We start from the raw sequence: 14,635 nt of genomic DNA, 5'->3' as shown, positions 1-14,635 counted from the left end.
CGTATTATTTTTAATTTAGTGGGTTTGTTTTTTAATAATTACAACACATCTCAACTTGAACTAACTACATTTCATGTGTTCACTGCCCACATGTAGCTGGGGGCTATATACTGGGCATTCCACATCTAAATGTAGATCAGTATTCCTAGCAGTGTTCTTAGGTGCTGGTTGTTATGTTGTTTTCAGTTAGTTTAGCCTTATTCTTAAAACTGTGCATCTTTGGATGCTTTAAGAATTACAACTTTTGGGCTGGAAATTTTGCTTAGCAGCACAAGCACCTGCCTGGCAAGTGCAAGGCTTGTGAATTCAATCCCTAGTACCAAAAAAAAAAGGGGGGGGAGTTATGATGAATGTGATTGTTATGTCTGTCTACAATGTACCAATAAAATCTGATTAAAAAAATAAAAATCTGTGCCATAATGCAAAAAAATTAATAATAAAAGAAAAATTGCCACTCTTAATCAGGCAGTCTAGATTAGTGTCATTGCCTCTGGGAGGCCCTGATACTCTTGGCTAACCTAGACCGGGATTTGCTCTGAACAATGACATGTACCTCTTTGGCTAGTCAAGATTAGCAGACAACAAAGGAATGTTAAATCCTTTGACTGTGATAAATGTTTTGAACTACAGGGATCAAGACTCCAGGTCAGGATCAGGCTTTGTAAAACCCCTTCACTCTTGTTCCTTGTCTGTCCTTTTCAACCTCTATCTTGAATTTGTGGGAATTACATTGAGTCCCTGGAAAAAGAGCAAATGCCAGCAATCTTCTGAATGTATTCAGATTATCTGTTCTCAGTGTCATTGTGGCATAACAAGGTGACAGACTTCTCAAAAATTAGTTTGACTTTTTAAAAAGACTGAAGCTGGGCATAATGAACCTGTGATCCTAGTACTCTGGGAGGCTGGGGCAGAAGGACTGCAAGTTCAAACCCAGAAAGAAGAACTTAATGATTAGTGAGACCCTGTCTCAAAATAAAAATGGTGGTGGTGGGCAGCTGGGGATGTGCTTCAGTGTAAGGACCCTGAGTTCAGTTCCTCATACAGCCAAAAAATAAATAAATAAAAATTAAAATACATTTAGAACCATTTTGGAAATCAAGAGATTTGAGGGCCAGAGTAGGTATTCAGTTTTACATGGTAACCCTAAGCTAGCTTTATTTAAAACATGTTTTCTCATATTGTCTTTCACATAAATTTGGAGACTATTGTGAGGAGGGAGGATGCTGCCCTAAATTACTGATGGAATGATGAAGAGTAAAGAATTGGGCATTCTAATGCACTTACAAAGCTGGTTAAATGTCACCTTCTTAGAAAGGCCTACCCTGATCATTCTGTTTAGCTGCCAGCCCCCAGGCTCTGTCTACCATTTTGAGGTGGGGGATAAGATGAAAATATCACTTGCCATAAACTAAAATTATCTGATGGCTTTCCTAAATAGACTATAAGCTTCATAAGATTGTGGACTTTGCTCCTGGATGCTCAACTACTAGTATAATGCCTAGCATTCAATAAATGTCTCTTAAATCAGTGAATAAATAAGTAACACAAAAGCTGTTATTTTATATATGTACTGAATGATTTTAAAATTAGAAATCTGGTAGATTTCTTCTCTGATCATTGTTGCTATAGCCAGTATATGAAGTACATTTGAATTTTCCTAATCACATGGTATGAATTCTAGGTTCACTCTTGATTAAGATAGTTAAATTTATAGATAATATGGGGCATGAAGAAGAGGAAAAGAGTACCTTGAAATTAAATTATGAAAGGAAAGTAGAATAATATTTCTTGATGTCTTGACTTACTTGCTGAAGATTTCAGGTTGCACAGGATAATAATATGGAAGAGGAGTACAGGAAAGAGAGTTGGTTTGAAATTTTACAGTTCACATGCTGTAAATGTGTGAAGGTTTTTGGGGCGAGAAAAGTGACATAATATGTAATGGAAATTTAGGAAAACATGAAAGAGATTTATAACTAAAGAAATTAACATTAATTGGAGGAAATATGGGACTATATAGTGTTACTGTCCCAAATCCACCAGTCATATGTGCATTATCTTTGTTCAGAACATTTATTTAAAACTTTTATTGTTCTTAGAAGTTTCTCTTATATTCTTCATCTTTATCTGTCATGCTTTTGTTACCACTTTGATCTATATCTTTTGCTCCATGGAAGTATAGTTCCTATATTTACAAATTCAACATACTCTGCAAAGACCAGAAAGTCCATTATAACTCCCATTCTGTCCAAGGAGCATATATGTTGCCAATAAAAGTAAGCTCTACACATTGCAAACTTTCAGGTTTTATTAAAAACTATTTGTGATACATTCAAATGAGTTATTTAACAAAAGAGATCAAGGCAATCTTAAATGATTTTATTTTTCTCTGTCCTTCTTTAAATGAGAAATACTTTTTTTGCATAAATGCACTAGCTTTCAGAAGGACTATGACTGGAGTATTACATGGTTTGTGAATATAAAAACAATAAGCAAAATAGGGTATGTTTTTCGTATCATGGTCAAGGCTTTCATTTCCTTTGAGTTTTGCTACAGTGTTACAGTTTTGAGGTTTTATACAGTTAGATTAAATAATAGTATACTTCATGTAGTAAATAATGTTTTAAGGACTGCTTCTACTTAAGTGATAGTTCAGATGATCCATTTTAATCTAAAAGCTTCTTTCTTTTTTAGTCTGCAAGACTTGTATTGTTCAGCACTTTGAAGATAGCAATGATTGTCCCAGGTGTGGCAACCAAGTTCATGAGACAAATCCATTAGAAATGTTGAGGTAAGGCCATATGTTTTATATTTCCTCTAATTTAAATATATCATATAAACTTCTAGTTTTTATGGCATATTCTCTTAATATCTTGACATTTATATCCTATAAATTTTATGATTCTCATTTTAAACAATTTATTTTAAGATTAAAATAAGACTGTTAATCTTAAATATTGTTTGTTTTGTTTTTTGAAGTACCAGGAATTGAACTCAGGATCTTGCACTTGACAGGCAGGTGCTTTGTTCTACGGAATTATATCCTTGGCTGCTATCTTAAATATTTAAGAAATTTGTTTAAAAATTAAAATTGTAGTTTTCTCTAGGTATTTGAATTATTTTAGTTGCAGATACTGTAAGTAAATATGGTGGCCACAGTCTGCGGACATTCTTCATTGCTTCAGTATTTTTCATTTGAGGAGACAGTGCTCCTCAGTGAAGAGTTCAGAAAAAGAGGCCAAGGAGAGCTGAGGAAAGAGAAAGGTCCAGGAGCATGGAGAGGATAGTACCATTCCTGGCAGCACGGAAGGCACATTTTTGTTGTAATCATGAACTTGATGGCCATAGGTCTGCAGAGGAGGAGCTGGGCAGATCTGGGGTGCCCTCACCGGCCTCTCTGCGTGTCTGGAGGACTCTGGATATCTCCGCCCAGACTGCTGGAGTTCCCCCAGACTTCCAGGTGCAGTGAAGGGGAGAGGTGGGTTTGAGGCTTCCACATCAGCCTCCCCATTCCGGCTTCACTTGGAGACCTGCTGAGCTCCCGATAGGTGGGCTGGCCCACACTACCAGCTTAGCCCAGCCTGTTTAGCTGCCGCGCCTGGCCATAGGTCTGCAGAGGAAGAGCTGGGCAGATCTGGGGTGCCCTCACCGCCCTCTCTGCGTGTCTGGAGGACTCTGGATATCTCCGCCCAGACTGCTGGAGTTCCCACAGGCTTCCAGGTGCAGTGAAGGGGAGAGGTGGGTTTGAGGCTTCCACATCAGCCTCCCCATTCCGGCTTCACTTGGAGACCTGCTGAGCTGCCGACGGATGGGCGGGCCCACACTATCAGCCTAGCCCAGCCTGTTTAGCTGCCGCGCCTGGCCATAGGTCTGCAGAGGAGGAGCTGGGCAGATCTGGGGTGCCCTCACCGGCCTCTCTGCATGTCTGGAGGACTCTGGATATCTCTGCAACCAGGGAGGGTCCACAGGTTCCTGAACCACTGCGGCCTGTGGTGAGTACCCTAACCCGGCTGCGATTGAAGAACTGTGGAGCTTCCAAGGGGCAGGTGGGCGCACAGTGTCCCTGAGGCCCAGCTTGTCTGGAACTGCGGAGTTCTGAGCAGGCAGAGGAGGGCCACTGGTTCTGTAGGCCCAATGGCTTGGGGTAGCGCGGTGCCAGAGTCTCAGTAGCTCCAAACATAGAAGGGGATTTTCAACAGATCCTCAGGAAGCTTTCAAATAACACTTAAAACACAGAAATATAGGAAAATGACAAAACGAAAGACCAAATTACAACCTCAAACCTCCAGCCCATCTCAAGAAACCCTAGGAGCGATGTATATAGAAGAAAATATATCCCATCCACCTCATATATCGGACACAATAGCCACTGAAATTGACAAGCAACTCCAGGAAGCTTTAAAGAAATTCAAACTCAAAATAATCTCCCAGATAAAAGAAGAAATGATAAAAGAAATGAAAGAGATTCTAAATATATCTAAAGAAAACACAGAAAAAAATTGGAGGACCTAAACAAAAAGATAGAATCCCTAGACGAGCAATATAAGAAACAAACAGAATACATAATGCAGATGCACAGAGATATACAGGAAATAAAAAACTCCACTGAAAGTTGTAAAAACCGCCTTAATGAAAGTGAAGATAGAATTTCAGACCTTGAAGACAGGATTGCAGCTAGTGAACAGGAAAGGAAAGATCTTTTGAAAATAACAAGGAATCAGGAAACAACAATTCAACAACTGCAAGACGATGCAAAGAAGAATAACATAAGAATGATAGGGATTAATGAAAGAGAGGGAGACAACATGAAGGATGTCAAGAGGATATTTAGAGAAGTAATAGCTGAAAATTTCCCAAGCATGAGATCAGAAACTGACATCAGGATCAGTGAAGCATATAGAACTCCAAACAGTCATAACCAAAATAAAACTACACCCAGACATATAATAATCACCATCCCAGAAATCCAACACAAGAATAGATTATTAAAAGCTGTCAGAGAGAAAAGACAGATCACTTATAAAGGAAAACCTATCAGAATCACAGCAGACTTCTCAGCACAAACGATAAAGTCAAGAAGAGCATGGAGTGAAGTATTCCAGATCCTAAAGCAAAATGATTTCCAACCAAGACTGATATATCCTGCAAAACTATCATTCAAAATAGATGGTGCAATACGATACTTCCATGACAAAGAACAGCTGAAGAACTTCATGAACACCAAACCAACCCTGCAAAAAATATTGAAAGACAGTTTAGATACACAAAGGAAAAAACCACTAAGCAAAGCAAATAATTAAACAGAACAGAAAGATAAAGATGCAACAACTGAGAGATAACATTCCTACAATTAACCAGCATTTAACAGTAATAACCATTAATGTAAATGGTCTCAATGCACCAATCAAAAGAAACAGACTAGCAGAATGGATCAAGAAACAAAATCCAACCATATGCTGTTTACAGGAAACCCATCTAACCCAGAAGGATATTCACAGACTGAAAGTCAAAGGATGGAAAACAATTCTTCATGCAGCAGGAATCCAAAAAAAGGCAGGAGTAGCCATTCTGTTTGCAGACAACGTGAACTTTAAACCAACAATGACCATAAAGGACAAAGAAGGTCACTACATACTCGTAAGGGGAAAACTCCAAGAGGAAGAGATAACTATCTTAAATATATACGCACCAAACTCCAGAGCACCCAGTTATGTAAAACAATTATTGACAGAAATGAAAACTCAAATTATCAGTAACACAATTGTAACAGGAGACCTTAATATACCACTGACACCAAGGGACAGATCAACCAGACAGAAAATGAGCAAAGAAATAACAGAACTGAATCACACCTGTGAACAAATGGGTTTGATAGACATATACAGAATGTTCCACCCAACAACATCAGAATACACATTCTTCTCAGCAGTACATGGATCATTTTCTAAAATAGACCATATATTAGCTCACAGAACATATTTAAGCAAATGCAAAAGAGTTGAAATCATCCCTTGCATATTATCGGATCATAGCGCTCTGAAATTAGAAATTAATGACAAAAGATACTGCAAAAATTCCGCAAACACATGGAAACTAAATAACACACTCTTGAGTTATCAGTGGGTCACAGAAGAAATTAAAGAAGAAATTAAACAATACCTAAAAGAAAATGAAAATGCAGATACAACTTACCGGAATCTGTGGGATGCAATGAAAGCCGTTCTGAGAGGAAAATTTATTGCACTGAGTTCCCACATCAGGAAAACAGAACGAATACAAATAAATAACTTGATGCTACACCTCAAACAGCTAGAAAAAGAAGAGCAAGTCAAGCCCAAAGCCAAAAGAAGAGAGGAAATTATAAAAATCAGAGCAGAAATCAATGCAATAGAGACTAAGAAAACAATCCAAAGAATCAACGAATCAAAGAGTTGGTTCTTTGAAAGAATAAATAAAATCGATAAGCCCCTAGCCAACCTTATTTTAAAAAGGGAAGAAAAAGCTCAAATTCATGCAATAAGAAATGAAAAAGGAGAAATCACTACAGACCCAATAGAAATGCAGAGGATCATCAACACCTATTTCGAAAACCTCTACTCTCAAAAGTTTGATAACACAGAAGAAATAGACAGATTCTTAGAAGCATATGAAGTACCAAAGCTAGATCAAGAGGATATAAAACTGTTGAATAACCCAATCTCTGCTAATGAACTTGAAAATGTAATTAAGGCCTTACCCACCAAGAAGAGCCCAGGCCCAGATGGATTCACTGCAGAATTCTACAAGAAATATAAAGAAGACCTAATGCCGACACTCCTCAAACTATTCAATGAAATTGAAAGGGAAGCAATCCTTCCTAAGTCATTCCTGGAAGCAAATATTACTCTAGTACCAAAACCTGAGAAAGACCCAACTATAAAAGAGAACTATAGACCGATCTCCCTAATGAACACAGATGCAAAAATCCTCAATAAAATATTGGCAAATAGGATCCAGCAAATCATCAAGAAGATTATACACCATGACCAAGTGGGATTCATCCCAGGAATGCAAGGATGGTTCAACATACGCAAATCAATAAATGTAATCCACCATATCAATAAAGCCAAAAATAAGAATCACATGATCATTTCTATAGATGCAGAAAAAGCCTTCGATAAGGTCCAACACTTATTCATGATAAGAACTTTACAGAAAATTGGAATAAATGGTCTTTACCTCAATATAATAAAGGCCATTTATGACAAACCAACAGCCAGCATCATACTAAATGGCCAAAAATTGAAAGCCTTTACTTTAAAATTGGGCACAAGACAAGGATGTCCTTTATCACCACTCCTATTTAATATAGTACTGGAAGTACTAGCTAGAGCAATTAGGCAAGAAAGAGAAATAAAAGGGGTAAAGATAGGAAAAGAAGAAGTTAAATCATCATTGTTTGCAGATGACATGATACTCTACATAGAAGACCCCCTAAACTCCATTGAAACACTCTTAGATACAATAAATAAATTCAGTAATGTGGCTGGATACAAAATCAATACTCAGAAATCAATAGCATTCCTATACACGAACAACAAAATTACAGAGAGGGAAATAAGAGAAACTGGACTATTCACATTAGCAAGCAAAAAAATGAAATATTTAGGAATTACTCTTACGAAAGAAGTGAAAGACTTATACAGTGAAAATTATAATACACTGAAAAAGGAAATTGAAGATGATCTCAGAAAATGGAAAGACATCCCTTGCTCATGGATAGGAAGAACAAACATTGTGAAAATGGCCATTCTCCCAAAACTGTTATACAGATTCAATGCAATCCCAATAGAAATACCATCAACATACCTTATAGATCTAGAGAAATCACTCCTAAATTTCATCTGGAACCAGAAGAGACCTAGAATCGCAAAGGCAATTCTAAGCAGCAAAGACAAAGCAGGAGGCATCACAATCCCTGACTTGAAGTTGTACTACAAAGCAACAGTAGTAAAATCAACATGGTATTGGAATCAAAACAGAGCCGAAGATTAGTGGAATAGATTAGAAGATACAACCACAACTACGAACACACTCAACCACCTTATCTTTGATAAAGGAGCCAAGCAGGTTCACTGGAAGAATGACAGTCTCTTTAATAAATGGTGCTGGAAAAACTGGCTCTCCATTTGCCGAAAACTAAAGCTAGACCCATGTCTATCACCATGTACTAAATTAAAATCTAAATGGGTCAAAGATCTGAATATTAAAACAGAAACACTAAATCTATTGGAAGACAAATTAGGTAGAAACCTTGGAGACATAGGAGTAGGTAAAGAATTCATGAACAGGACTCAAACCGCACGGGAAATACTTCCCAGAATCAATAACTGGGACCACTTCTTATTAAAAAGTTTCTGCATGTCAAAAGAAATCTCCAGCATAGTGAAAAGAAAACCCACAAACTGGGAAAAGATTTTAGTGAACTCTCTCTCAGACAAGGGCCTCTTGTCTAAAACATATAAAGAATTAAAGAAACTCAGACCTCCAAAATTCAAAGATCCAATCCAAAAATGGGCATCTGAGATGAATACGCAATTCTCAGATGAAGAAATGCAAATGGCAAATAAATACATGAAAAATGTTCGTCATCATTGGTCATTAGAGAAATGCAAATTAAAACCACACTGAGATACCATCTCACTCCTGAAAGAATGGCCAGGATCAAGAAAACCGACAACAAATGCTGGAGAGGCTGTGGGGAAAAAGGAACTCTCCTGCACTGCTGGTGGGAGTGTAGACTGGTACAGCCTTTGTGGAGATCTGTCTGGAGATTTCTCAAAAAGTTGGGACTGGAAATCCCATTTATTCCAGCTATTCCACTTCTAGGCATATTCCCAGAAGAACTGAAAGCATCATACCACAGTGATATATGTGCACCTATGTTTATAGCAGCACAATTTGTAATCGCCAGATCTTGGAAACAACCCAAGTGTCCATCAACTGAGGAATGGATAAAAAAGTTGTGGTATTTCTATACAATGGAGTATTATTCAGCTATAAAGAAGGATCACATTGAGATATTTATCAATAAATGGGCGCAGCTTGAGACCATACTCATAAGTGAAATAAATCAATCTCGCATGTGTGAATACTGAATAGTTTCCCTAATGTAAGTAATGATTCAAATATATAAAAATATGTGGTAATCATGATTCCCCATTAGGTGGCCTTGGAGCCTTATAAAGTTTTCACTCATTAATTAGAAAGGCTTTATTCTGGGCTTCTTGATTTGAAAATATTTGAAGCTAGAGTATATGAAGTTTTATCCAAATATATCAAGGAAAAAGACACTATGGTAACTACTATTAAGTCAGGTTATATGGTGGTGAAGTACTAGGTTGTTGAAACAGTCATGCTGTGACCTCTATTGTTATATTGTTATGTCCTGTTTTATCTCATTCTCGCCCTTATTGTTTTAAAAAAATTATTAATCATTTCTTATGTTTGTCTTAATTAAAGAAAAAATTCAAAAAATTAGGATATATAAATAGTAACTCTTTTTGATTTCCTATTAACTTGTTTTGAAGTCCTGTAGTACTCCCACGATCTTGTTTTGACTGATTAGACTCTGTTCCATTCTATATGGTAGTATCAAGTTTGAAGACATAGGCAACTACTTTGAAGACAATAAGATTCACTAAGATACCCATTCTGGTTTGACTATTGTCTTCTTTGGAAGTCCTGTAATGTTTACAATGCCTAAGTTTTATTGGTCTTGTTCTCTACTGTTTTGTCCAACTTTATAATATCTAATGAGACAGACAATTCTTTTTAAGGAAACAAGGGACAACGTTGATAACCATTGTTGATAAACTTGTACTCTGTTCTACACCATGTGCTATGTCTATCCTTGGTGTTGACTGACAGCTTTGTTTTGCCATATTTGACTGTATTCTTCCCCCCCCCCCAAAAAAAAAGTAATAAGCACTAAGGAGTAATGAAATCCAAAGTGCGTGAATTTTGTTGTAAAAAAGAGAGGGAAAAAAAAAAAGAAAAAGAGCTCTAACGGATATAACAGCAAGTGTGTTTAGGGGTGTTAAATAGCTGACTGTATCAATGTTTTTGGATCATTGAACACAGCTGTTTGCAGTCTACCTGTTTGAATGTCCACCTTGTATTCTTTGATACTGTGATTTGAGGAACTATTTTCAAGATGATAATATGTAATATACTAACAGGTGATTTCTTACTGTTACGTTTTTTTTTGTTTGTTTGTTTTGTTTTTTTTGTTTTGTTTTGGTTTTTTTTGTAGTTCTGTATTACGTGTACCCTTACACCGCTTTGGTTTGTTTTGTGTTTTTCTCTTTTTCCTCTTAAATTAAAAAAAAAAAAAAATCATGAACTTGAAGGCGTGTGGTGGTTTTCTTTTTCAGCCATGGGTGCAAGTGTATAGGTAAAGGGAGTTGAATTTAACTAGAGTTGATATTATACCAAACAAAATTTTTGAGCAAGTGGTGATTATAATGGTTGACTGTGGGTCATGTCAGTCTTAACTTGGATTAAAGTGGCATCAAAATGATTAGGAATGTCTCAAATAAAGAACAGTGAATCTAGTTGATGCCTGATTGGCGTGTATATGATGTGAGGACATTTGTTTTGAGAGTTTGAGAATTAGGTACATAGTAAATGAAAAGAAGTAGTTACTAGAAAAAAAATAGAAGATATATCCATGAAGAGTAGCTTGTGAATATTTACATGATTTGATTTACATGAGGGATCAAAGCTAGGGCTTCCTGCACGCTGAGCGCACACTCTGCCACTAAGCTGTGCCCCAATCCTATAATTATGTATTTAATTATCATGTAAGTGTTGTCATTAAAAAGACTATTGATAATTATATTGGCAATAAAAGTACATTTAAAAGATGGAAGTAAGGAAAAAGTATATCTTGAGAGGAAAGGAAGTGACAGATACTGTAACAGAACTAAGCTTTTAAGGAAGTCAGAAAAATCTACACAGCAGAAAAAGTGCAGCTTTTTTTAAAAGGAAAATGTGAAAGTAAATACTAGAAGAAAGAGATTAAATTTGAAAATGGTTGCTTCTAGGGTGGTAGGAATGGAAACAGGGTGGAGGGTGGGCCTAAGAATGATACATTTTAATGTTAACATTTTTAAAGGAAACTTTATGTTTGAATTATATATGTATTTTTAAACATTATGAAAAGAACTAGTATTTCTTATGTGTTACTGTTATTAAACAGTCTGGAAAAACTTTGTGATTGAGTTAGTATTTGAGAATAAAGCTAACACCAGTTTGGTTGGAAAGAAGAGTATTTAAGCGAGGATTGAAAACACGAGGGAGAAGAACAGAATGAAAAATAGAAAGAATTCTTTGGATAACTGAGTAAACCAGTTGACTAGAAAAGAGAATAGCAGAAATTACAGTTTGTATGTTGGATTTGACTTACATAAACACTTGAAGGCCCGGAATTGGGCAGAAATTAGTTTGTTTTGGGGGTTTTTATGGTACCAGGAACTCAGAACTTCACAGTTTCCAGGCAGATGCTGTGCTGCTGAGCTATATCCCCTACCCAAGAAATTAGTTCTTGATCTAAGAAATAATGATCAAATTAGTATTCTGGAGAGTGTATTCTGAGAATGTCAAGTTACAGGAAAGCAGCTCTGTGTCTTACTTTGACAGGGTGGTGAATGGTGGCGGGAGGGCAGGATGGTGGCGGAAGGATCGATGGGAGAAATGCTGAGAAGGAGCTGGTCTCAACTAAGCCAGCTTGAGTGTGTGAATCATTAGACTGAAAAGTTAATCCTTTCATTTTGAGCCAGTTTGGAAGGGTTGCTCTATCATTTAACAATTTAATTTTAAGAATGAGACAGTGAAGGGTATTCAGTATTTCACTGCAGGAGGATTGTTGAGACAGTCTTGACATAGAAGAGGTAGTGGAGATGTTTGTGGAAATAGGGAACTTGAGCTCAGTAGTGAGATATCACAGACAGTCAGCCAGACAAAGTTTACTGAATTTATGGTAGTTTTAAGCCATAAATGTAAATCCATTCCTCAAGAAAAACAGCCCATTGAGAGATTTAAAAAATGCAGAGTATACAGAAAAATTGCTTTAGAAGTACAGTTGATCCTTTGTTTCTGTGAGTTCTGCATTCCCAAATTCAACCACAGAGCAAAACTATTTGAAGAGGTTCTAGAGATGCAGATGTTAATGGTAACATATTTGCCTAGCATGGGCAAGGCCTTTGGGTTCAATACTCAGCCTGCAAAAATTAAATTAAATTAAAGAAGAGAAGAGGCGAAGACAAGGGAGGGAGTAGAGAGGAGAGGAAGGAGGACAGAGAAAGAAATATTTGGGGGGAAATTGCATTTGTACTACATATACACAGACTTTTTAATCATTACTCCCTAAATAATATGTATCATTAGCTGCTTATAATGTTTAAATTTGCAGTAGGTATTATAAGCAACCTAGAGATTATTTAAGGTAAATGAGAAGATATGCATAAGCTATATGTAAATACTGTACCATTTTATATAAGGGATTGGTTATTTTGCCATTTGTGAGGGGTCCTAGAAGCAATCACCCATAATAACTTTAGTTAGCTATTTAGTAACGAAAAAAAATAAAAGCAGGAAAGAAAATTTTCAAGTAGACTGTCTTATTGACAATCTGAGAAATTGAAATATCTGCAGAGAAACATAACAGAAAGTTATTTCAACTTAGAAAGTTGGGTGTGGTGACACACACTTGAAATCCTGGCAATCAGGAGATTGAGGCAAGAGGGTCACTTTGAGTGCAGGACCAAACTGGGCTTCCTAGTTCAAGGCCGCTAGACATATGAGACGATTTCAAAAATTTTTTTCAACTGAGAAGTTTTAAAGCTTATTTAGTATGAAAGAAGACTGTGGATGACTTTGAAGGTTGAGGAGGGAGAAAAAAGCAAAATAGAGTATGTGACAGATTATGTTTTCAAATGCTTTTCATTCGGGGGAAAAATATTAAGAAACTAATAGCTTTGAAAGACGAGCTAAGCAATTTTTTTTCCCTTTTTTAAGTGTAACAAACTGTTGCATGTCTGAAGATATTTGAAATTAGAGAGGAATAATGCTGTTGAGCAGCATGACAGAAACTAAGTGAAAGGGGCTTATTTGTGGGAGCAAGAAGATCGATTGAAGAAAAAAAAAGCCATGAAAAGTAAAAGTTGTCTGGCAGGAAAAGAAAACAAGAAAAATTCAAGATAAATATTTAAATTTGTATTAGGGAAAGCAGATAACTAAATGGTTTCCACTGAGAAAAGAGCAATGTAGATAATATCCATCTTAGAAAAGAACAAGATTTTGGTAGAGATTTCAAGAGTGGACTTAGCAGCTACTGCTGCATATAAGAGAGACTCATAAATGAATGCTTGTGAAAGTAAGCGTCCGTTATTCTCCCAGTCCGTGGGTTGGTTGGTGATTATTCTGACTGTGGTTGTGCTCCCTCATGCAGCTGCAGTGAGCTCCACACTGGGGAAGCTGCTGGGATGCTCTTTGCTGGGTTCTTCCCCATATTGGAGGTGAGCTGTCTGTGGCCTCATATTAAGATGGCCCCAAGAGTGGAGGGTGGTGATCCTCTGTGTGGTGTCTCATCCTCATGCTTGTTCTTATGCTAGCAGGATTCTGAGAGATAGAGAAAGCAAAGCATGTTGTTGAAGTTCAGGCTCAGAGTTAAGCAAAGCTGTCAGTGCCATAGTCTATAGGTCTAAGCAAATTTCAAGGCCAACCTGTATTCTCAGGGTTGGGAAACTGAACCCACCCTGTAGTCAAGCAGGGGATGTAGAGAAAGAGAGCTGGGAACCTGGATAATTTTTTAAAATCAGTCTACCACTGGCAAAGGCTACAAATGATTATCTTCTGTGTGTTGAAGGGTTTGATATAGTCACTAAAATAATTGTTCTGCATTTTGTGATAGATACATACATGATACAAATTTTGAACTATTTATGCACTGAATTTTGATGTTTTCATTGTTAGTATGTTCTCATCCCCTTCCCCTCTTTTTAAGGTTGGATAATACATTGGAGGAAATTATATTTAAGCTGGTTCCTGGACTGCGAGAACGTAAGTTGCTGTTTAGGTTTTTACAGACTTACAGTTTTATGAAATCAACATTTTGATCAAAGTTTTCATGACTGTTTTTACGTTTTTTGTATTCCTTTTTTCTTTTAAATTAGAAGAACTTGAGCGTGAATCTGAGTTTTGGAAGAAAAATAAGCCTCAAGAAAATGGACAAGGTAACTTTATGCCTGTATCTAATAGCATGTCTCAAATTGGTTAACTTTTTGGTCAGCTCTTTCTAAAGTCAAAACTTTTGTGCTTTAGTAAATTTAAATTAAATTAAAATTTCTCTTGAACAAAATTCAAATACTCATTGTTTCTCTTCATGAGATTTTATCTACTTCTATACAAATCTGGTATCCAGTTGAGGTCAGATGGATAGAGAGGAAATTGGGCTTTGGGATAAGAAAGAAAAGAGAGATAAAAGAGAAAACTAAGTAGATGATTTTAGCAATAATTTCTTAATAGTAGAAATCTAAAAAAGAAATAGCTTACAGCTAAACAACAAGGGTTCTAGAAGTTTTAAAATTGATTT

At 36.6% G+C, this 14,635-nt stretch overlaps 1 protein-coding gene across 5 annotated transcripts in view; it reads left to right on the top strand.

The window, feature by feature from the left end:
• Positions 1 to 14,635, top strand: part of Pcgf5 (polycomb group ring finger 5) — a 116,098-nt gene that overhangs the window by 61,777 nt on the left and 39,686 nt on the right. For 4 of the 5 annotated variants that reach the window (XR_010044253.1, XM_063239427.1, XM_063239429.1 and 1 more), the window contains exons 3-5: positions 2,695 to 2,791; positions 14,048 to 14,103; positions 14,217 to 14,276. Coding sequence is in view for 4 of the 5 variants with exons in the window: in XM_063239427.1 (XP_063095497.1) it covers positions 2,695 to 2,791; positions 14,048 to 14,103; positions 14,217 to 14,276 (213 nt within the window). In the remaining variant the exon portion in view is untranslated. The remainder of the gene's footprint in view (positions 1 to 2,694; positions 2,792 to 14,047; positions 14,104 to 14,216; positions 14,277 to 14,635) is intronic. The other variant, XM_063239428.1, reaches the window with a different exon arrangement.

Source organism: Cavia porcellus, unplaced genomic scaffold (assembly GCF_034190915.1).
Source record: "Cavia porcellus strain 051 isolate PalLab524CR breed Dunkin Hartley unplaced genomic scaffold, mCavPor4.1 scaffold_28, whole genome shotgun sequence".
NCBI lineage: Eukaryota > Metazoa > Chordata > Mammalia > Rodentia > Caviidae > Cavia > Cavia porcellus.
Note: the sequence above shows the minus strand (reverse complement) of the source record. Positions and strands in the feature narration are given on the sequence as shown.